We start from the raw sequence: 25259 nt of genomic DNA, 5'->3' as shown, positions 1-25259 counted from the left end.
CTTCTGTTCAACTCTTGTGCTTTTTTTCCCTTCTGTCAAGCATTTTCCATTAAAACACTGGAAAATGTTTCACTGGCTCAGTCTGTCTGTGACCCTTATTATTAGAAAAATAAGAAGCAGAGTATCCTTCTGTTTCACAGCTCACTTTTTGTTTGACAAACTTTTGTATTTCTTCCTTAGCATGTACTCCATCAAAAAATGATTTTGTTCCTCCAGGTAAAAATATTTTGAAGATAGCTGGATATACCAGTTTGAATCTCATGCCTGCTTTTTGATATTCCCCTGAATAATTGGATACATTTGCTCCTCTTCTCCCTGGTGTACAGTGAGTAGTCATTCCCCACAAATACTCTGCTGTCTCCCACTTTTAGTATTTTGTCCTCTTGCCACAGTTTTGTCAGAATAAACTCCTTTTGCTAGTAAGATTGCATCTTTACTATTAAAGGTCTAAGTTGTTTTCTCATAGCCAGGTTTTTGGAGCATGCATACGGTGTCCTTTCAATTAATGATTTCCATTGTGGAATACCAGTCCAGTTGCCTATTTGTGCTTTCATAAAATTAATAGTCTGTTCTTTCCAGCTTCTTCAGTACAGCAGAAGATCTCAGGTTTTCACTACGTGCTCTGTCCTCTAATTCTATTATTTGTTAAACATCTCTTCTTGTGTAGTATCATATTCAGCCAGCCTTTTCTTAATTTCGACCTCTGAGTTTTGCAGTTTTATCACCTTATCTGAATATCTGTTTAAAGCTTCTTCCATTTTTCCAGCCTTTTATTGAGTTGATATAGTCCAGCAGTGTTTCGTTTATTTTAGTCAGGTTTATGTGCAATTGCCTTATACTTTCCTCTAGGTTACTAGAAGTCATGTCTGGAGCTTATAGTGCTTTTTGCTGAATAGCTACAGTACTTTTCCCAGTCAGTGTTTTTAGTCCCCTTTTGTAGCTGATTTTTCTTTGGGTCCTCTGCATTTCTTTTTTCCTGGCATCCAGACAATGCACTTACTAGACAGTTACTGAAATTTACCCATAAATCTGGGTTCACTGGCTTTCTGTGCTAAGTTTCTGTTTTCACACCCTAAGAGCTAGAATTAAGCTGTAACTCAATGTGCAGCCAATCGTGGAAGTCTGTTAGTTTTACTTTTTAATGCTTACCAAGTTAGCCCACAAGGCACAGATACCTCCAAATGCTTCTTTTCAGGACTGACCCCGGTCTGATTAAGTGACTTGTGTAGCTGTACACCTTTGCAAATGGATATTAAAGAAGTCAAACCAGAGACTACAGTGCAAAACTTCTTAACAGTTCAGAAACCTGCCACATGCAGTGCTACTGTAATCTGGTATGTGTCCTGTGTGCTGTATAACTCTAGATTGTGAACTATCCTTGTTGCACCTTACCTTAGTCTTCTTAAAGAATTGCTTATTGTGGTATGATGTGTAAGAATTGCTTATTGTGGTGTGATGTGTTGTGACATTCTGTCATAGAGTATCCAGTATTCCTGAACTGCCCATGATGTTTTGCATCCTTGCATGGTTTTGCTTCCATGCAAATCACCTTAAGAGGTTTTGAGATGTAGTCTGGATGACAAGTTGGTGTCTGTTTTCAGAAATAGGGGCAGTGAAAGAACTCCTAAAACTACATTATCAGATCTCTCCTCCGTCCAGTTTCAGTTTGTGGGTTATCAGATCCGATGCTGGCCTTCTCCGAATCTTCAGTCCAAGAGCTCCGCCTCCTCTACCCACAATGCCTCTCTAATTTCCTGCCATAGTATAATGATCATGGTCAACAGAGCTCAATTGAATTGTATCTTTTTTGGATAGCATTTAAAGTCTTTTTGTCTCTTTCCTGTACCTTGATAGGTAGTTTTTTTTTAGATTAGATTAGATTAGGAGTACTTTTTTAGGATAGTGTTTGTGTTTAATTTTCTAGTGTTTTTCTCCCCTTACTTGGACATTCCCTCCTTTTGTTCCATTAACTGTTTATGTTAAAAAAATAAAAAAATTACCTTCAGTGTTATTAGGAAGTTAAGAGTTCTCTAGTGTGTTGATGTGCATTTGGGTGTCTTAGACATGTAATAATTGATAAGAAATCTTTCTAGTGTTCTACTGTGTGTTTGTCTTTATGAAGGTAGGTAATTGATAAGATTTATTTCAGGATGTCTATGGCTTCTTATTGTTGAGTTACTCGCAGGGCATGGAAGGAGCTTTGGGGTTCAAAAACTATGTTTTCTGTGGGCATAAAATGCCCGTGTAAGATGTCCATGATATGTGTGTTTATTGCTGGGGCAAACCCCATCTGGATACCGATTGCCAAGCATTTGCCGCTTTTGGCACTTGTGCAGTTAATGAGAGACGAGCCTAGCTGATTGTAAAGGGTATGCTCCAGCCTTCTGTTGCTGCTTATTACCGTCCCTCCCATAGTAAATATTTGAAAAGCAAGAGAAAGATCATTCTGAGGAAAAGGATTTCAAATCCTGTAGCAAAGAGTGAAGAGATCAGAAATTATCCTTTTCATCCACAGAGGGACAACCAGAACCAAAGGTTGGCTGCAACAACTTTGAGTCCAGCAGTTCCTGCTCAGTCCCATTGTCTGGTGCTGCTGATCCCAGAAGCTTCTAACTCCCCTACCCGAAGCATACCCCATCCCTTTTTGGCCAAGGACCCATCTGCCTCAATGGGCAGACTGCAGTCCCCCTTCTTCTGTATAATGTTAGCAGAGTTTTCTAAGAGGCCTTCCCCATCTCTTCCTTTTCTTGTCTGAGCTTCCCATTTTTAGATTCATTCTTCAGATCCATGCTCATAAAAAGATCATGCAAGCCACAATCTGTGGCCTTTTTTTTTTTTTTGGTCTGCCAGGTCGGTCAGTAGCATCAAACCTTTGGATTTGGAGCAGTTGATTTGATCCTTGTACAGTCTGTGATGCAACTAAGTATCATCCCAGCCTCCTAAACCTGTGTTTTCTGCTTCTACTAATGCCATTCCTCCCCAGGTTCCTTTGGCTTCAAGATTTATGGGTCCAACCATTCTGCTGTCTCCCTGTTGGCACCAGCGGCTTTACTGCTTCAGGCTCAGACTCTTTCCTTGGCATACTCAACACTGACATTGTCAGAGCTGGAAGTGTCTCTGAGCTAAGCATTTGGGGCTGCAGTTCCATGGTCGGTGTTGACCTTCCAGGCATTGGATTCATTCATGGCCGCCGTGGGGGGCCTCACTGCTCAACAGCATGGCTATGATCTTGGTGTTGAGCAGGTAGAGTCGGCAACATTGCATTCCTCAGATGAGAGGAGTGTTGGGTCTTGTGATCCGGCATTGGTTTTTAGCCTTTGTAACAGAAGGGATCCTGTCCCAGTCCAAGATGGTAGATTCAGCAGTAGCATCAGATCCATCACTTTCCCAAGCCTCTGGACCTGCAAATCTTCACCAGTTGGCTACGAGACTGCGCACACCTTTGGATCCCAAGTTTTCCCTGTGTTTGGAGTCCCCCATTTCTTCCATATCTTGTTATGCTTCTCTTCTTAGGGAAGTGCATGATAAGAACAAGTGCAACAGGAAGCACTTGGATTCCCAGACAAATCCCTCACTGAGGATGCCAATCTTAATGAAAAGGAAAGCTCTTCTAAATCCCCATACAGTGATACCTCTTTTGGCAGTTTACTTTAATTGTTTAAGCAGTGTGGCGGATGGTCCACAGAATCTGCTTTGCCAGAGGAGTCTGTTTCTGGTGGCCATTTGCATCAGCCCGTCCATGTCCTGGGTGGTCCCTCCCTCCATCCTCTCCTCCAAAAGCCCTTATAGACCTGGTGTCATAGAGGGCTTGGAGAGAACCTGACATGGTGGTACCAATCCCAAGGAACCCAGGTAAGATTTTGGCCCCTTCTAAGGACATAGTCCACTGGAGTAAGGGTCCATCTGAGGATGCCATCATGATTATGGCAACCATTAAAAAAAGAACATCTCCAAGGAGAGGCTTTCAGTCCATCCGCCTAACAGGGAGTCTTGGGCCCTGGACCATTTGGAAAAATGCATGCACACTTCAGCCACCTTTGCATGTGCTGAATTATCTCGCCCATTGATGAGGCTTCAGTGAAACCTTGTAGCTAAAGTGCCAAAGGTTGTTAAGACTAGTCTTCAGATGCTCTGAAGACTCTGGAGGCCCAGGTGTCAACCACATTTGCTAACCAATGTGTCCATGAGGGTTTTGTCCAGTATGGCCAGCAGGGCATCCCATGCAGCAGGCATTGGTACTGTTATGCCTGGAAACATTTATGTAATTTTGCGAGCTGCTTTAAAGCATCCTTTGTTTATGTCCCTTTTGACAGTTCTTCGTATTTAGTCCAAAGGTCAAAGAGATGCTGTTTAGGAGTGAACAAGACAGACAGACTCTGTCTGCCATCAAAGTGCCTTTTTCTACTCCTCAGGGGTTCTTTTGTAGGAACCAGAATGACAAAGTGTCTCTCTTTTTCGCAATGTGTAGCAAGCTTTCCAGTACACTGCTAGTGAAAATTCCCCCATGTGGCAGAGGGGAAACCATAATGGATGCCACCCAAGTGGCAGGGGTGGTTTGCTGAATGATAATTTCTATGGGGCATTCCCTTGGAGGCCTTTACTGCGCCCCCGAAGGGTTGCCCAACTGCCATACTCTGGAGGCAGTTGGAGGTTGCTTGGCTCTCCATCTAAAAGCGTAGGAGGCCATCACCTCAGAATCATGGGTGATGAGTCATGTCCAGAGGTTTACCCCATTCCAAAAATCACTTCTGGACATACTACTGTCTCAAGAGATGGGAAGCAGCAGTGGTAATTCAAAAGCTGCTTTTGTCAGCTTAGTCATCCAAGAGGTCCCACGAGAACAGCAAGGATCCAGGGTCTATTTCAGATTGTTTTTGGTACCAAAGAAAAACATAGGCCACAGGCCAGTTCTGAGCTTAGCAAACTGAGCCGTTTTGTCAGACCAAATTCCAGATGGTCACTGTGCAGTCCCTTGTACCTCTCCTGAGGAAGGATGACTGGATGTACTTAGTGGGTCTCAATGATACCTACCATCGTATAAAGATAATGAGGTACTCCAGGATATTCCTGTACTTTTGACTTGGGGCCAGTCATTACCAGTTTTAGGCTTTACCCTTTGGACTCACCACAGCTCCCCAGGTGTTTACCAGATGCATGCAGTAGTAGCAGCTTGGTTCAGGATGCAGGGATTATAACTGGACAGTTGGCTTCATCCCTAAGCAAAGCCCGAGATTCCTTACTCCAGCTGTCTCTGTTCTTTGGCATAATAGTGAATTATGAAAAGTCCAGCCTGGAGCTAGTTCGGGTACTAGAATTTATTGTTTGCCATTTGAATATGATCACTCGGACAACCAAGCTACCATTATCAAGACTGAACTCTCCTCATGTATTGGCTTCTCACATACTACAGGTTCACAAACCCTCTGCATCCTCAGTACTTTGTCTCCTTGGGCACATGGCAGTTTATATTTGTCTTGTTCTTTAGCAAGGTTCCACATGAGAGTTTTACAGTGGAATCTAGTAGTTCTGAGGTCCCATCTGACGCATCTTATGGATCCCCCAGTGGTACTAACAAATATCTTTTACCACCACATTTGATAGTGGTTGAATCCTCACTGGTCATGGCAGGTTGACCTTTTGTTCCTCCTTATCCCTAAGCCATGATCACTATGGACGTTTCCATTGTGGGGGGAAGACTATCCAAGTTACCTCATCAAGGATCTTGACCAATCTTCACATCAAATCTTAGAAATGAGGGTGATCCTTTAGCATTGCAGGCTTTTCAGGACTTTCTCCCCAGGATGCAGTTGCCACCAAATATACAACATGTCAGTGGTTTGCTATCTGAACAAGGACAATGGTCCTGTTTCCCTAAGTTGAGAGCACTTGAGGGTTTGGCAATGGGTGATGTTCTCTTAGTGCTTTCTGATCACCAAGCACATCCTCAGGAGATCCAACATTGTGGTGGACAGTTTGAGCAGGCACATTCTTCTGCCTCACAAGTGGTTCCTGAATCTGGAGGTAGCAGTTTGAATTTTCAGCCACTGGGGCACCCCCTGCTGCAATCTTTTTGCTTCTCCACCCATCACAAAGTGCAGCAGCATTTATGCCCTGATTCCTCCCAAGGGGCAGTCACCAAGAGGTGCTGTTTTGCATGCTTGGTCCCTAGGTCGTTTTTACACCTATCACCCAATGGCCTTGGTAATCAAGTTTCTAAAGAAAGCAGCCCATTACAGAGCGGCTGTCATCCTTATTGCCCTATTCTGGCCCCAGCAAGTCTGGTTCCCCTTTATTTGGCCTCACATGTTTCATCTGTCCTGGGTGCCTGATCTGGGTTTGGGTCTTATTTGTCATTCATCAGGATCACCACTCCCAAACTTCCATTCTTTCAAATTAATCACATAGCTTCTCCAATTCCAATGTTGGCCAAGAATCTCAGGCTCTCCAAAAGAGTTCTTCATATCCTTTCATCATCCCAAAAACCTTCCACCAGGAAGATTTATACTAGTAAATGGAAGCATTTTTTCTGTTTGGACCTCTTCCAAAGACTTGGATCCTTTTTCAGCACCTTTGGATACCATTCTGGACTTTTTTGTTATGTCCACATGTTTTGGATCCAGTGCTTTCTTGGGACCTTCCTTTGATACTGCAAGTTCTTGCTATACTGACCATTGAACCTATCTCCAGCCATCGTATCCTTGAAGTTGTTGTCATAGGAAAAACTCTCTTTGGTGGCTGTTAAGTCATCCAGTAGGGTATCTAAACTTAAAGCATTATTCTCTGTACCTCTTTAGTTGATTTTTCATGAAGATAGTTACCTTAAAGACTAACCTTTCCTTTCTGCCCAAGATTACGCTGGATACCACTTTGAACAATCCCATTCATTTGCCAGTATTTTTTTACAGTTTTCAGCATCAAGGGAGAATGTTTGCTTCATTATTTGGATAGAACCACAAGTTTTAGGGAATCTGATCAACTTACTTTTCCAAAGTTAAGACTTTGTATCTTTTTCAAATTCAAGGCTTGGTAAGCTTTTTCCAAAGTGACCCTATCCTAATGGCTGTCTGATTGAATTTCGTTTGTGTACTCCTTGAATGGGATGTCTTTACTTCTGAAGCCTAGATGTCATTCCATTACAATAGTGCCTACTTCAGCTTCCATTTTCTCACAGGCTTCTGTTGATATTTGTGCTGCTATTGCCTGGTGTAATTCTCATATCTTCGTGTCCCATTACAAAGTGGATGTGCAGTCTTGATCTAGAGCTTTATTTGGTTCCACCATCTTGTGGAATGTTCTTTCCTAGAGCCTCTCTGGGAACTCTGTCCCACAGGTTGAGACTGGATGTAAAGAACAGTATCAGATATGAAAGTTATATACTTACCATAATGATAGATCTGTATTGTCTTCTTTCGTCCATCTCAACCATCCTTCACCCCATGCCCCTTCCCAATCTTTAGCGAGTGCAGTGGATCAACCTAACAGTCTGGCCTCAAAGCCTGAATAGAGGGTCAATTTTTGTTGTTGCCCTTTCTTCCTTGCCTACATCTCATCACCCTTTTTGTTTTGTTATATTCCAGGGGGTGGTCATGGGGCAAACTCAGTTTGAGGAGACATTGTTAGAGCACGGTATTATGGGCTGAGGAAGTGGAGCTCTTGGATTGAAGATTCTGAGATGGCCAAGGTCGAGTCTAATAACCCACAGGTGGAGACTGATGGAAGAAGACAGCATGGATCTATCATTACAGTAAGCATACAATTTTCATTTTTACAAAGCAATAACGTGATGAATTTGAACCACGGAATTCTGTAAGAACAAGAAAAAACCGCTGACCTTATTGACCAGTATTTAAAAAAAATAATCAGAAAATAAGGTGGTACAGAAAGACTGGATGAGGTCAAATAATGTCTTACTTCACAGAGGCAGAAAACTGTAGATTTTAAATTACTGTTATTTAAAATGATGGATTTACTTCCATAGGAAAGAAAAAAATATGTGCCTATATGCCAGGATGACAGAGGACCATAGGTAACCAGAATTCATAGGAAAAATATCATGTTAGATGAATCTTTTGAGACTTTGAATGTAATGGATAGAGTAATAAGAGTATGGGGAGTGTGACCATGACCTATTTAGATTTTAGTAATAATAATAAAATAGTCTAGCACATATCCTCTTCATAAACAGAAAATTAGATATTTCATTTATATGCATGCTGAGACAAACAGCGGAGACAAAAACGTTTTATCCTAGTAGAAAACATGTAGATCTAATAAAAAATTCACCCAGTGCCCCATGAGCCACGCACTTGTTCATAAAACCCACAAAATTACCACATAAAGGCACATAAACAACACTGGCATTAAGTAAATTTATATATTTTTACCAACATTTTCTCTCCATCTCTTTCTCTCTGTGTGTGTGTGTGTGTGTGTGTGTGTGTGTGTGTGTGTGTGTGTATATATATATATATATATATATATATATATATATATATATATATATATATATATATATATATATATATATATATATATATATATACCCACTTATCCTGTTCATACTTGTCCAGTTATTCCGTTCAGGTTCAGAGCAAGATACCAATCCATGTGCATGTGTACGCTTGCACACACACACACACACACACACACACACACACACACACACACACACACACACACACACATTCACAACACACACTGTGTGTGTGTGTGTGTGTGTGTGTATTTCCTGAGCAGTTTCTAGTTAAATGAAGTGAAGATAATTGATTTTGCTTTGTGCGAGTAATTTAAAACTATTTGTAAAGAAGCAAGTTTGAATTTCATTTTGAAAACATTCCAGCAGTTCCGTGGTATGTGAGTTTGTCTGTTGTTTAAGCATAAATAAGTTTAAAGTGAAGAAATTTTAAAATGACACTATAATCAATTTCAAGTGTGTCAGAAGCTCATAGTATTTTAGACGTTAAAAGTGTCAGTCTGAACATAGATACCACTCCTGGTGTCACAGAAGGATTTAGTGACTTAAAGTACATTGAGCATGAATCCTTTGCTTTTGAATTTTGACTTTGATAAATTTGCTGCAATTTTTGTTAAATTAAACTGAACTTTTCTATGTTCTTTGAATAGTCAGCTTGATATAAAGCAACAGCAAGGGGTGTGTGACTGTGTTTAATCATTCTGAGCAGAGTGAATGTGGAATGGTGGGTAATAGCAAAGGGCTTTCTGAAGAAGATTAAGCTGGACCCCTTAAAGATGTCAGCTTTTTTGTCCTGCAGCATTATTTGCAGTGTGTTCGGTAAAAGGACAAGGAATATCATGAATTAAGGTCTTTGTCTATCTCTTTCTCATTTTATGAAAGCATTTTGAACCCTGGGAAAGAGAGGCTGTTTCAGCTGGTATTACTACAAAAGATTATGTATGCTGAAGTACCTCGCTCTTCATTTACCTGTGCAGAATCAGGTGGGATTTAATTCTGCCTTTCAGTCAAATAAAGCTATGAAGTCATATGATGCAGTAGCTAAGAAAATGCATTTTGTTGTCTCTGTAGAGGTCAGAGCACTGAATTTGCCTATGTATCAGACAGAGATTATCTGTCACTCAGTTTGGAAGTTAGAGGAGTTACATTTGGATGATGAATACAGAAAACTGGTTGATATTTTAAATACTACATCCAGAGTGTTTTTTCCATGTTTGTGTGTGTGTGTGTGTGTGTGTGTGTGTGTGTGTGTGTGTGTGTGTGCGTGCGCACACTTAAAATGCAGCTTATTAGTGCTTTCACATCTTAGACCGTGCTGTCCCATCTCATTGAAGAGTCTTGCTTAAATGACAGTCTTTTGCACAGAATGGGATTTCCAAGGTGAGGAACCTCTCCATTCCTTCCAGGGTCTTGTTTGGTGAAAGTGGAAAGTAAGGATGAATTATAACCTGAAACAATCTCTCAGCGTACTTTGCAACCACAAAACCTTTTACATATCCTTCTATATTTTCAGACATTTTGCCTTCCTTTATCTTACCTCTTGCATGTTCTTGAATAATGTCAAAGTAAGTTGAGATGGGGGGAACAGCAGCATTCCCATTTACAAAGAAGGTGGAACCTGGGGATCATGTACTTGGCAATATCTTTTTCTGTGGCATGGCATACCCCTTTGAATTGAGTCCCTTCGCCATTCAAAGTAGAATGCTATTATTGAGTAATGAGTTGGAGGCAATAATGAAATAAATAAATGAACCATTGTCTACCTTCTTTCAAGTCTCTCCTGAGCTGGGGGTGGTTAGGAGGTTGGCCATCATTTGATAAAAGAGGCTTTGATCAAAGCTCCTCCTTCTAAGGTCAGCCATTGAAGACACTATCCAGTGGGGAAAGGTAGAACCGTTTCCCAGCAATAAGGAAGGGGGTTTAGAACCTAAGCTTCCTCCAGTTCAGATGGAACCTTGTGTAGATACCAAAGAAAGACAGTTGGTCCATCAGGTACACTCAGACAATGAAGGTAACCCAAGCAAACTACCATTCCTCTTCTTCAAATTGTTCACCTGTCCCAGCAGGCACCCGTGAAAAACAATTTGACATTTATTGCAAGAGTGTAGCACCCATTTGTTTTGAAACAGTATGTCCTGCTGTGAGGAGGACACCTGCACCTGTGCAATGCATTGGGCTTCTGGTCACTGACATTATTCAGAGTTTGACAGAATTTATCATTTGTCAGCAATCTTTCCACACTCTCTTGTATTGGATAATGCATGTCCATTCTCGTTCATTAGCAGACCAGCACCTTCTCCCGGCACAGTTCTAGTTACCTGGCATCATCATATTTTCTCTCTCTATTATTATAGCCCTATGACTGTCAAACATGGCTGTATCAACCCTGTCTTCTCCACCTCTGCCCCTGTCATCCTGGATGGATATAATAACTAAAAACTGAGAAAACTGGGTCATTATGTGGTGTAGTTACTGTTTTTTCTTTGTACCTACGTTTTCTCTCTTTAATCACATTAGTTGTTGGCTGCAGTACCAAAATAGAGCCTACATTGCTGGCCTAGTGCTTATTGCGCACACACACATGTATGTACGTACACACGCATGTATATATGTGCACACGCACATACACACACACACATACTCTCTGTCTCTCTCTCTCTCTTTTAGATGCCCCTTTAACAGGAACTACTACTTGCACAGTCTGCATCAGTAAAGCTCCCAATCAACGAACCACGACCAAACTAATAAAACCAAAACCAAGGTAGTGGCAACGAAAAAAACTCCAAAGAAATAGCGTATACTCCTATAAGAAGGGAATGAATTGTTGTCACGATTGTAATATGTGTAGGTTCATTTCAACAGGGCCATACATTTCAGTGGCTCTTTCAATAGGACTTTTCCTGTTCCTTGTTACGTTAATTGTCGTTCTTCTGGTGTTGTTTACATTGCTGTGGGTTCATCCTGCACCGCATTTTATGTTGGTATGACGACTAGGCAGTTGAGAACACGCATCAGAGAACATTTGTACTGTATCAAAACCAGGCACGACACCAATGCCCTTTTTAAGCACACTTTAGACTGTCATTCTTTTAACAAGTTTTTGTTTTCAGTACTTGAAGTTTGTCATAAAGACATGAGGGATGGGGATTTTAAAAATTATTTACTTCAAAGGGAGACTTATTGGCAAGTCAAATTGAAATCAGACCGTCCCCCTGGCCTTAATGAGGCCATCAATGTTAAATGTTTTTTAAAGTACCGGAAACTGAAGGTGAACAAAAGTAATGATTTAGTTTGCCTTCACATTGTTTGAAAATATATTTGTCTTTTTAAGTTGCCTATTTATCTACTGAATCATCATTTACATTTGCATTTCAATTAATTGTCATGGTGATTTTTTATGCATTTAAACCTGTGATTTTCATGTATTTGTCATTCTGATGAAGTCTGTGGACGAAAGCGGATAATAAAGGAGTATACACTATTTCTTTGGAGTTTTTTTCGTTGCCTCTACCTTGGTTTTAAAGCTCCCAATCAGTCGTCCCAGTGCTGCAGACATGAGTCCATGACTGCTTGGTTCATTGATAGTTATTGAACTGCCACACACAGGATAGGAGCTGTTACACACTACAGGCTGTAGTACAACAGCTGTTAGCTGTACTGTAACTACCACTAACACTACTGATCCTAAATAGACTGTTGTACTTGCAGTGCTACCATTCACAGTTTTGGCAATAGAGCAACTGGTTTTCACAGTACACACTGCATATCACAACTACGGCGCACACACACAATCCTGGGGAACACACAAATCATTGTATAGAGCAGGGCAGTAGCAGTGTTACTGCTCTCACAGTAATGGCACTAGCAGAGTTACTGTCTGAAGTACCATGTCGTGCAGCCTGACAGGTAACTGGATGTGGCAGGACCACAGCTTAGTGTATGGACCGATTAAGAAAGGGAGCATGGGGTATTTGTTGCAATAGTACATTGTTGGTAACACTGGCTGCATTAGGCTGCTGCTTGCAGCGCCTGCAGTATTGAAGTTTTCAGCGAAGTAGAGTTAGCTTTCGTACTGTTGTCAGCAGTGGCAGCACAGGAAAAAGTTCTTGTGGTGTACCCCCCCTCCATACTGTCAGAACACGTCTTTGAGTGAGATGGTAAAGTCAAGCTGCCATTAGAATGGTACAGTCTGAGAATTTGGATCTGTACTATTTAAATGAAACCCTACTGATTCAAACTAGCAAAGTAGAATAAAACTGAAAGCTAAAATGAGCAATGAGAAAGACACTTGGCAAGTACATAGAATTGCTTATGAACGTATTGTAGGGCTATTGCATAAAACAAATCTCTATTATCACCAGAGGACAGAATGGGCTTTTTTTTTTTTTTTTTTTTTTTTTTTTTTTTTTTTTTTGTAGGTGGGCTATGCCTCTGTTCACCTTCCATGTGTGAGCTTTACTCTGCCTTACTGAACTTTGTAGTTGAATGACTGTGGGGAGGTCACCAAAATGACAGTGTTACTTTACACAGAAGAGTTAATTTTCAGTATAAACAGCATTGTTGTATTTCACTTCAGAAGAGCTTTTATTCACACCTTCATTCACTCTGTTAACATTTTTGTAACAGCCATTGACAAAACAGCTGTTGCTCTAACTGTGTGAGCCCTAAGAATTTTCACTGCTTAGCAGTTCTGCAGGGTCGTGTGTTTCCTAAAAGACATGAGCAATTGCATTAGTATGGAAGAAAAGGATGTGTGATGACCCACCACTGCCGACCAATGTGACATGGATAGTCCACCTCTGGGCCAATAGTCAAGGAGCCTCAATCCTCACCACTGACACATGTGGGGGGACATTTCACTGGGAGTATAACAAGTACACACACACACAGTATTTCCAGATGCATCTCTGTGCATCAAGTGCAATTTCCCATACAAGCACACAGAGACCACAGTAAGTCTGGAGCTGGTTCCTTCTACCTTTCTCCAGATCCCAATAAGACTGCCCACTGGTACAGCTATAGAGTTGAGTCTGTAGCCAGGGTTCCAAGTCAAGTCTTCCAACACTCTGTCCAACCAGTGCTTCATGTCCCTGCCCAAGTAGCTGACACACACACACACTGAGATTTTGTTTTGCACACACACACACACACACACACACACACACACACACACACACACACACACACACACACACACACACACACACACACCTGGGAAAGGCTGGCACAGGTTTACTAGCTATGCCCCCTTTGCCCAGACTATAAGGTAATTACCACTGCCGCCAGAACCCCTTGACAGCTAATTTAAGGCCCTTAACAAAGGGTGTCCAATCTTAATGTAGAATATTAATATTAATACAAATGGTAGTTTGACCAAGAGCAAGGCTGTTAGGGGTGGCCCACACAGTGTCACCAAATAAATATAAATGTACTCTCAAAACATAAATATCTATACAAAGATCAACCACAATGAAAGGTTTAAATATATTTAATAATAAAATAAGACAATACTAAATATATATTCACAGGGACATCACAGTTCAAAATCGCAGGAATATTTAAAACCTTGCAGGACAGGCTCAGATGCAGAAAAATATCTAAACTAAGCTTCACTATATTCCTGACTGTAAAATAATTGTACTCTTTCCTTGTAACTTACTTACTATACAGCAAGGCAGATGTGGTAAATGGTTCTTCTTGTTGTTAGGTCCAAGACAGAATGCAGAATGCTTGTCTCACTAAGAGACATCTCAAAATAATGTCTAAAACATTACTGTTTGGATAACTTGCAGAATGACATCATTTCTGGTCATCTGACTTCTAGTTCTCGTACAAGCCCCCATTGCTGGCAGCTGGCAATATTTAGTACCTACCCATAAAAATACACATGCAAAGGCTTTTGCTCGGATCTTTGGCAGGTGCTGGAAGTCATAAAACAAATGCATACCACTATGCTTCCAGAGTAGTGATTAGTTCATTCCAAACACAATATAGAAAGCTTTCTAGTAGAGACTTTGTGTCTCTGGCTGCATTGAAACCTGTGAGATAGCATCTTTATGACCTAGTCTGTAAAGTGATTTAATTTCAGATATTCTTCTAAAGTTTGCTGGACTGAGGTTAACCTCCTGTATTCCATTGTCTACTGTTAAAACATATACATTTAAACAGTTATAGTAGTGCATGTACATTTCTGTTCTTTCCAGTAGAGCACACTGTGGATGCGTTTCAAACCCGAGCACTTTATAAATACTTTTTCAACACACACATCTGTACAAAGTAGTTTGATATACACATGAGATACAGTTTTAATACATTTGTAACACAAGCATCTTGTATAAATCATTTTGATATTCATCAATGACATATAATTATGTATAAAATTCCAGCTAGCTGTGCTGGCAGTACCTCCTTTCATCACATTATGGTAAGGATGAGAATTAACAGTGGATCCCTACTGTGGTTTGTAGTTGCATAAATGTAAGTATACTGTATTTGGCTAAGAACCTTAATTTGGAAGACTGTTAATAAGAGATAAAGTAATTCCAGATGGTCTTTGGTAACAGTGATGTGAACTGATCACAAGCTGCTGCATGAAATGGTATGTGAAGGTCAAAGATGTGTGCTGTCCTGAGGAAGCAAGAGCCATTGTGTAGGTCAAGTGGCAGATTGTGTGGACAGCATACCTCCTCTCCTGTTCATGCCTTATAAAAGTTTAGTCCAGATAAAATCACTTTAGTTAGTGGATCTCAGAGGCAGTCTGTCTGATGCCTTCCCTCTGGGAGGAATGAAGTCTTATTGAAGTTTCATAGGTAGGTACTAGGCTATTGGCCCTATGACCTATATAAGCCTAGCCAAAAAGGTACCCTGTCTTTCGCCACCCAAGAAAGTTATTTTCCTGTGCCCCTGTCAAGCAGAGCCACAGAAGTTATCCCAGGGGTGAATTTCCTATTTCCCATCCAGTCATCAAGATATTTCTTGAAGAGTGCTAATGAGGAGCTCTTTTTGACATAGTCTGTTCCAGAGTATGGGAAGTATCTGGGAGAGGAATCTATCCCTCCAGCATTTTCTGTTTATTGTGGCGACAAGCTTTAGGTCCCTACAGCGTGTAGCTCGGAGGGATTGGGATTTCTTTAAGTGGAGCATGTCCAACAGCTCTGGGTTTGACATAGCTTTGCATTGTTCAAAAGGTTTTCTACTACTGTTGGACAGAGATCGCCTCTGAGTAGGTGATATGTGACGGAGTAAAGCTGGAGTTTTTTTAAACAATCTGCGTAGGGTGTCTGTTTGAGGCCAGTAATCCCCTTTGTGAGGTATTTCTGTGGCCTTTCCAGTTGTTGTAGATGGCTTGTGAGGTACATACAAAAAGGGGCATTGTACTCTACAATGGGTCTAATGAGTGATGAGTAGAGGGGAACAATGACCTCTTTTTTTCCTGGATGAGAAACCTATTGTGATGAGGTGTGCCACATAGAAGGATTTCCTGACCACTGTGGCAATGTGATTATCAAAGGAGAGACTACTGTCCACCTGTGTCCCAAGGTCTCTTATAGGTTCATAGGTTGGTACTAGGCTATCGGCCCTAGGGATTATACAAGCCTAGCCATAACAATTCCCTGGCTATTTCTTCCCATGCTATTTACTTCCCTGGACCCCTGTCTAGCAGGGCGACTGATGTGATCCCCGGGGTGAATTTCTTTTCTCCCATCCAGTCGTCCCAAGGAGGCGCTCTGCTTGACATGTATGGGCAAGTCTGTTCAGTCTTATCACACTTTTGGTGTTAAGTAGACTACCACCTATGTGGTAGTTCATGGGTACAGAGTTTTTACCAAAGGGGATGACAATGCACTTTTTGGCATTGAGCTTCAGGCCATGGCTTTGATACCAAGCATCTGTCTCAGTGGGGCCCTTTTGTAGGATGTCCACATTGTTAGGAGTTTCGATTATGGCTCCTAGTTTGCAGTCGTCTGCAAACTTCGTTAGCCAAAGACCTTCTGTGTTAGTCTGTACTTCAGAGACGTAGATACCAAACAGGAGAGGACCCGGGACTGAACCCTGTGGTACTCCACTTGTCACTGGTCTGAAGTCGGATTTTGTTTACAATGTTGCAGTTTATACTTCTAAATAAACCTGAACAGGACAGTTAGGTTTGCCACTGATTACTATGGTAGGGCTAATCACTGTACACCTTTCATAATCTAAGGATCGCTAGAATTTACTGGCCACCTCCCATCCAAATTAAACTGCCCATACAAACTAATGTCCATCCTTGAATCAATGTACTTGAATGTATTAAGCAAGCAAGCAGGAAGCTTCCTGTCCACCTTAGACTAACCTGCTTCTGTACAGAGCTTATACAAACTCTTTCTTGTGAACAACTGTAAAGCCCTACTCTAGGTTATTACTCAAGAACTTCTACTTCCAATAGTCTAACCCCAAACACCCCACTCTTTTCGCTTACCTGTACTGACAGAGCTCTCTCTGACTTGAGCCCTCCAGAGACAAAAGTGAAGGCAAATGCACTGGATTTGTTATCTAATACATACTTGGTGTACTACCTACCTATATTCTCCCATGACAATCTTCTGAAACTTATTACTGAGCAGAAAAAATAAGTTCAGGCTCTTCGTAGGACATCTAGTTCACAATCTTAGACAACACTGAGATGGTAAAATATGGAAGAGGCTTCCACTACTTTACCACATTTCTGGCAGTTTATTCGGTTAACTAGGTAGATGGATGATGTGTTCTTGTTGTAATATATTACATTCAACAGGTCAGTTATTTAAAGGTACTTGCACACTATGGTGGAAGGGTCCAAGGGTGCTGATTGGAGGAACATCTGGGAGATGTAAAAACAGGGAGACAATCTCAGGACTTAGAGGTTAGTCCCTTATTTGAATATTCTTGAAGGGCAAGTGAAGGTTTACCAGCTCAGCAGCCTGTGAAACCTAATTCTTAAGTTAAAAGGTTTATTTTTATTTTTAACAAAGATCTATAAGGAGCATTCAAGCATGATAACCTACCATGAACAACCATTATAGAACTGTGTTTAAGAAGACACTTTTTCCTGAATACTCCATATTAACATTTGTTAAAAATAAAACCAAACCTTTTAACTAAGAATAAGGTTCCACAAATTGCTGAGCTGGTAAACCATCACAGGTTCTTCAGATATATCCAGATAAGGGACTAACCCCTAAGCTATGAGATTGGCATCTTGTTTTTTCCATCTCCCATGTGTTCCTCCAATTAGCTCTGCTGGACCCCTCCTATCATTGTCTGCAACTACCATTAAATAACTGGACCCGTTGAATGTAATGTACTAGAACAACAGAAGAACACTCGTCCATCTACCTACTTATCTGAATAAACTTATTGAAACTTCAACAAGGCTTTATTTATTCTTCCCACAGGGTGAGCATCAAAGAGCGAGTCTTCTAGATCTTCTAGTTAAAAGTGATTATATCTGGACTAATCCTTTGTAGTCTGTTTCTCTTTAGTCATGTTACCCTCTGGATCACAGGTAGGATACCAGAACTGAAGTTTTTTGTATTACCTTTGTTTTATTTTCTTGTTCACTACTTGGGACGCGTTAAGTCATTAAGGCAGATATTAGGTTATACTTAGATGTTTGTTAAATGAATCAGTGCTAGTAGCAGAAGAAGAAATTAAACCTTGTGTATGTGATTTATGCTGTACAGTAGCAACCATGTATTTTAATTGTCTTACAGAAGTTATCAGCAAGCAGAGGAGGAAAGTATGCCAGAAGTCCTAAAGCAGTGCATGGAGCTTTTTCGCTCAGAGGCCATCTTTCTACTCCTCTCCAACTTTACTGGCTTAAAACTGCACTTTCTGGCACCCTCTGATGAAGAACTAGAAGAAGAAGCAGAAGCAGAGAAGGAAGGCTGTGCCTCATCAGAAGACCAAAGAAACTCCTCCTGTCCTCACACTCAAGGAACAGGACACCAAGAGCCCAAAGGTAATGCTAATTCTGTCAACCAAAACTACTAGCATTTCTTAAACAGAATAGCTGCGATCACAGTACACTATTAGTGGCTGTGGGTCTTTAGCACTGTAGTAGTCTAAGTACATGCATAGACAGAATTATGGAGAGGTGCACATGGCTCAACTTAAGCTAAAACTGCTTTTTAACAGTAGGAATTGGAGGTTGGGTTGACAAATACATTCAGATGATACAGCCAAAATGAGACAGCTGGCAGCAAAGACTATAAAGGGGAGTTCACCTTTTTCTTGAGGTAGCGTTAGTTAGGGGGAGTGCAGGAGGTACATCTCCATACATGGATGCTGGGTGCTTTTTCCTCTTCCTATCCCCTCTTTCAGCTTTGTTTTCAGTCCCTGTTTTTATGAGATAATGAGGAGTTTTTGGTAGTCTACAGTTTACTAGTAATGCTGTTTTTTGCTTCTCATGGTCAAAATAGAGGAGATAATGTTGTAAATCATGTGCCCAGGCAGACAAAAGACTGCTTTTAGTATTGCATCACATTCTTTGTGCATTATTTTTTGTGGCAGTAGAAAACCTTTTGAACAGTGCATACTTTATTTTAATGTGTACTATCCAAGAAAAGCACACTTCACCCCCCCAAAGAAGGAAGAAAAGTGGAGCTTAGCAGTTCACCTTTCTTCTTTCATTCATTTTATTGCAGAGTAGCTGAGAATCTGAGAAAAAGATGAAAATTGCTTCCTCCCTTTTGAATGTAATATGTTAAAGGATGAAGATAGGTTCACTCTTAACAATAAACAGTTTCTGTCTTCACCTGAGTAAATTTGGAGAGGTTTAATTACATCACTGTGATGTGTGCCATAAAATAGTCCTGGTTTAAGTGATACTTGGTTTGTGTTTGTTGGTTGCGTTTTTTTACTGTAGTAGATTAACTCCAGTTCTTAAGAGTTCACTGCTTTGTAATTGCTAAGTCTCAGGCTAGCTTAGGGCGTCATGATCTAACTAGAGTAAGTATAGGTGTAGTTCCTAGCAGGCATATGGGAAGACTAATTCATCCAGCCATTCATTTTCTGTTATCCAGTTTATCCAGATCAGGGTTGGAGGGATCCAGTGGGTATCCCATCTAGCAAAAGGTATAATGCAGGCTTCAGTCTTGGATGGGACCCAAGATATGAAATATAAAGCAAATGTCCTTTAGTCATAAAATGTTGAATTCTGTTTTTTGTGTGTGTGTGTGTGTCTGTGGATTTTCTCTAGCAAGCAGAATAATGCATAAGAAATGTTTGTAGCAGTCAGGCCTAATGACTTAATAATTTGATTCCCTGTGGAAATGTCTCCTTTGCACGAGGGAGTGCAGTGGTCATCATCATCAGCCCCTTTTTTTCCTATTTTCTACATGGAGTCAGGGTATCATGTTAACTGTCACCATCTCTCTGTCTCTATTCAATGCCACACGCCTGCCTTCTTCGACACTCACGCCTGACTGTCGCAGATCTTCCCTCACGTAATCCATCATCTCTTTGCCGGACGTCCTCGTTTCCTCTTACCTTCTTCCTGTCTGTCCCAAATCTTCACCACATTGTCTTCTGATTTTTCCTGCATGTGTCCAAACCACAGGAATCTATTGTCTTTGATATTTTCTGAAATTAGAGCTACTTTGACTTCTTCTGTTATGTCCTCATTTCTTTGTCCTTCTCACAGTGTGCATCCTACCACCCTTCTCAGGCACTGCATTTCCATCACCTCTAACTTCCTCAACTGCGCTGCTTTTACTGCCCAGGTTTCTGCACCATACAGTCTTGTATACCTTACTTTTCAGCTTCTTTGGCATTCTTCTCTCATAGACTACACTTGAGAGTGTTCCAGTTGGCTGCAGCCATTCTCATTCTAGCTTTGACCTGTTCATTCAGCATTCCCTTCTTCTCAACCACACCTACCAGAGTCTTGAAGCTATTAACCTATTCCACGATATTCCCTTTTTATCTCATTTCTCACCTTCTTCTGATTTCCCCAATTTGCTGCCATTGCCACTGTGTTATCTGTGTTTAGTTTCATCCCATGTGCCTTCACTTTTGCATTACATTCCCCTATCCATTGCTGAAGTTCTTCCTCTGAGTCTGTCTGCAATGCCACATCGTCTGCATTCAACAACTTTGTTGATGTTCTTCGTGTTTCACTGTTGCAGTCATTACATTTGGGTTATCTGCCTGCAGGTAGCCCTCAGCCGGCCTGAATACCAGAGTCTCAGATTCCTGCGTCGGATGCTGTCTCCTCCATGACGTCAGGTCGTCAGGGGTATAAAACATGCAGCCGATGCCATTACATCAGTCTTTCTTGCCGCATGGTGCCCGAAGCAGAAGCAGTTCACAAGGGCCGGTCAGCCGACTCCTGAAATTTTTGTTTTCGAGTTTCAGAACAGTCTGTCCCCTCTGACCTGTTCGCTAATGTAGTCTATTACCGGTAACAACAGAAGTGAGCTCCGAGCTGAACCCTGGTGCACACCAACTCACACTGAGAACCCCTCTTTGAGACTGAACACTGTTCTTACTTGATTCATTGGGTCCTTGTACATAGCCTGCACTAATTCTACCATGGTTTCTGGGACTTTGAACCACTGCAGTACTGCACAAATCAACTTTCCTGGGACCTTGTCATAGGTTCATAGGTAGGTACTAGGCTACTGGCCCTGGAGCCTATACAAGCCCAGCCAAAAAGGTACCCTGGCTTTTGCCACCCAAGAAAATTATTTTCCTGTGCCACTGTCAAGCAGAGCCACAGAGGTGATCCCCTGGATGAATTTCCTATTTCCCATCCAATCATCAAGATTTTTCTTGAAGAGTGCTAATGAGGAGCTTTGTTTGATATAGATAGGTAGTTTATTCCAGAGTATGGGAAGTCTCTGGGACAGGAATCTATCTCTCCGGCATGTTCTGTTTATTGTGGTGACAAGGTTTAGGTCCCTAGAGCGTGTAGCTCGGAGGGATTGGGATTTCTTTAAGTGGAGCATGTCCAACAGCTCTGGGTTTGACATAGCTTTGTATGTTAGGCAGAGATCACCTCTGAGTAGGCGATATGCGACGGAGTAAAGCTGGAGTTTTTTGAGACTGTCTGCGTAGGGCATCTGTTTGAGGCCGGTAATCCTCTTTGTGAGGTATTTCTGCGGCCTTTCCAGTTGTAGATGTCTTGTGAGGTACATACCAAAAGGGGCGTTGTACTCTAAAATGGGTCTAATGAGTGATGAGTAGAGGGGAACAATGACCTCTTTTTTTCTGGATGAGAAACCTTTTGTGATGAGGTGTGCCAGGTAGAAGGATTTCCTGACTACTGTGGCGATGTGATTATCAAAGGAGAGACTACTGTCCACCTGTGTCCCAAGGTCTCTTAGCACACTTTCGGTGTTAAGTATACTACCGCCTATGTTGTAGCTCATGGGTACAGAGTTTTTACCAAAGAGGATGACAATGCACTTTTTGGCACTGAGCTTGAGGCCATGGCCTTGACACCAGGCATCCGTCTCAGTGAGGCCCTTTTGTAGGATGTCCACATCGTTAGGAGTTTCGATTATGGCTCCTAGTTTGCAGTCATCTGCAAACTTCGTTAGCCAAAGACCTTCTGTGTTAGCCTGTACTTCAGAGAAGTAGATACCAAACAGGAGAGGACCCAGGACGTAACCCTGTGGTACTCCACTTGTCACTGGTGTAAAGTCGGATTTGGAGTCTGCTACTTTCACAGTGTGGGTTCTGTCAGTGAGCCAGTTGGCAACCCATCTTGTGACATAGGGATTTATACCTAGTTTAGTGCGTTTATCTATAATTTCAGAGTGAGGTATGGTGTTGAAAGCCTTGGCAAGATCTAGATAGGCTGTGTGAACCACCTTACCCTTGTCTACGGCTTTGGTGACTACTTCAAAGAAGTCTATCAGGTTTAGGAGACATGATCTGCCTTTTACAAACCCGAACTGGATGGGATCCAGAGTTTGGAGATTACCAATGTCTTTGATTATAAGTTCCATGAATACACGTTCCATGGCCTTGCAGACCAGACTCGTCAGGCTAATGGGGCGGTAGTTCCCGGGGTCCGTGGTGGCTCCCCCCTTGTGGAGTGGGGATAACCGTTGCTATGCACCATTCATTAGGCACAAAGCCTGAGGTGAGGCTATGATTGAACATGGTACTTAAGTGGGGTGCCAGTTCATTCTGTAGTTCGTGTAGAACGCAGCCTGGGATATTGTCTGGTCCCATGGATGCTGTGTTCTTGGCTTTGGAGAGTGTGGTTTTTACCTGTGCAGCTGTGATTGCAGGAACTTTGCATTCGTCCGGTATAGAGATGGGCTCTTTAGGGGGTGAGAGGGAGGTAAAGTTAGCACTGAACCTATCTGCCAGGATGTTGGCAATATCAGTTGGATCTGTATATTTAGTGCCATTGTGCTGTAACTCAGAGCAGATCTGAGTGTTGCCATTGAGATTCTTGACATAGCTATAGAATGCTTTGTGGTTGTCTTTAGAATCAGTGGCAATTTTGTTTTCGTAACTAGCTTTGGAGGATTTTATCAGGTATCGCAGCTTCTTACTGAGGCTGATCAGGGAGCTCCTCCACTTGTGGGATTTTACTCTCTTTTGCAAGAGTTTCTTCCTTCTGTTGTACAGTTTGTTTATGGCAGGGGACCACCAGATTGGCTTCCTTTTTTTTGGAGGATAGCATTTTGGTTCTGTTTGGGATAGCACGATCCATGCAGTCATGTAAGTGCTTATAAAGTGCAATTGTGTAGGATTCAGTAGTCGTAACTGTATTGTCCATCTGCATGGGTGTCATGAAGTTCACCACTTCTGTCTTAAGAAGCATGAAGTTGGCTTTGGAGAAATTTTTTACCATGGTTTCCTTAATGGGGGGTGGAGGCAGGATGTGGATATCTAGGGTAATTAGCTTATGGTCGGATTGGACCAATGAGGTGTTGACTTCAGGTGTGGAACACCGGTCACTCATATTGGTAATGACTAGATCTAGGATATTTTTGCCCCTGGTGGGGGTGTGGATAAGTTGATCCAGGGCATTGGAGTTTATGAATTCCAGAAAGCGTTGAGCGAAGGAGTTGGTACATGAGTAGTTTTCCCAGTTAATGGTGGGGTAGTTGAAATCGCCCATTATTAGGGTGTTTGGTTGAACCCTAATATTTTCCAGTACATCAAGAAAAGAGGAGTGGAAATCCTGGGGCATGGTGGGTGATCTGTAGCAAGTTACAATTTGGATTGCAGTTTTGCCCAGAGTTAGTTTCACTTGGCTAACCTCGGCTGCATTATGCTGGGCAACTATCCTGGAGGTGTGGATATCCTTAATGAATATGGACACACCTCCATCTTTGGTGTTCCGGTCCAGGTTACATGGCCGGAAAGTGTGGTATGAGTTATAGTCTGGTAGTGCAGGGGTGCTCTCTGTAGCCTTGAACCAGGTCTCAGTCACTGCACAGATATCGATGTTCTCCATTTTAAGGAGTGCCTCGAGTGAGTGCATTTTGAGATTTAGACTTCTAGCATTGAGTAGCATCACCCTCAGTTTTTGCTTGCCTGTTCCTGTTACGGTGGTGAATTTGTCATTTGAACCTTGCCTAAAAAAGACACTATAGGGCCGGCAAGAACCTTAGCCAGTATCCAGAATCCCAGGGGTGACAGGTGCAGGCCATCTCTGACAAAGCATCATGGTCTGTCGACCATGTCATCCCAGGCAGACAGATACTGGATCCCTTTAGAATGGCACCAGAAGCTTAGCCAATTGTTGAAGTCAAGCATTTTGTCCTTGTACTGTGGCATCATTCTGGGTGATGGCAGAATGCTACTCAGGGCTAGGGTCATACCTGCCTGGGCTGCAAGATCAGAGAGCTCTTTCATGTCTCTTTTCATGTAGTCCGGGGAGGTACGGCTCAGGTCGTTCACACCAACATGAACAATGACAGAGTCATATTTGTACTTGTGGAGTGACCTGAGTGCGTGGGTTATTTGGCGGATCCTGGCACCCGGCAGGCAGCTGACAGTAACCTTCTCCTTGTTTAGCCTGGTGAGTGGGACATCGGTGTGCCTGACTATAGAGTCGCCTATGACTAGTGTGTTGGGTACGTTGTTTTGCCTTATTGGCTGTGGTTGAGTGGCACACTGAGTCTACCGGCTGTGTCATTTGGGTTGTGTTGGGGGGGGGTGGAGGTTGCTTGCATTTCTGCTTTGGAGGTCTCTGTTGCTTGAGCAGATTATTATTGAGAGCCGCCGGAAATGTTTTTTTGTTTCTAAGTTTGGATTTTGGTGGTGTAGATTTAGTGAGACTGTGTGATGATTGTGGTGTGGTGCAAGTGTTTACCTTCTCCTCTTGACTGTCAAGTTCATTCTTGATTGGAGAGAGCTTTACCTCCAGTTTGGCTAGATAAGTGCATCTCTCACAGGTTGTAGTGTTGGGTGGTAGGAGGATAGGGTTGTCTGTGTACATGAGGCAATTTCTACATTACCCCAAGATGCCCAGATTCATCAGATAGACAGGAGAGAACAGTGGGAGCTGACCCTTGGACATGCCTGAATAAAAAAAAAAACTATTTTCCTCTAGATAAATGAGGAAAGTGAGTACAAGAGCTGTTTTTCTCTAAGCAAGTGAGGAAAGTAAGTACCAAAACTGTTTTCCTGTAGGTAATGAGGAAGGTTGAGTGCTGTAGTAATTAGCAGGTTATTTAGTGCTGATCACAAATAAGCAAATTCAAGTGCTAAAAGTAAGAGTCTGTATCTGGACTAAACTAGTTACAGGAAAGGGGGGAAACAAGTGCAAATGTGGGCTTTTAAATCAGAAAGTTGA

The 25259-nt window shown here is 41.9% G+C and overlaps 1 protein-coding gene across 1 annotated transcript in view; it reads left to right on the top strand.

Annotated features, from left to right (window-relative positions):
• Positions 1 to 25259, top strand: part of OGFOD1 (2-oxoglutarate and iron dependent oxygenase domain containing 1) — a 690104-nt gene that overhangs the window by 383385 nt on the left and 281460 nt on the right. Inside the window, 1 exon segment of the mRNA XM_044081419.1 lies at positions 18205 to 18452. Coding sequence (XP_043937354.1) covers positions 18205 to 18452 — 248 coding nt within the window.

This window comes from Protopterus annectens, chromosome 8.part0 (assembly GCF_019279795.1).
Source record: "Protopterus annectens isolate FY-2018-M chromosome 8.part0, PAN1.0, whole genome shotgun sequence".
Classification (NCBI taxonomy): domain Eukaryota; kingdom Metazoa; phylum Chordata; order Ceratodontiformes; family Protopteridae; genus Protopterus; species Protopterus annectens.
This window is presented reverse-complemented; position numbering and strand designations above follow the sequence as displayed.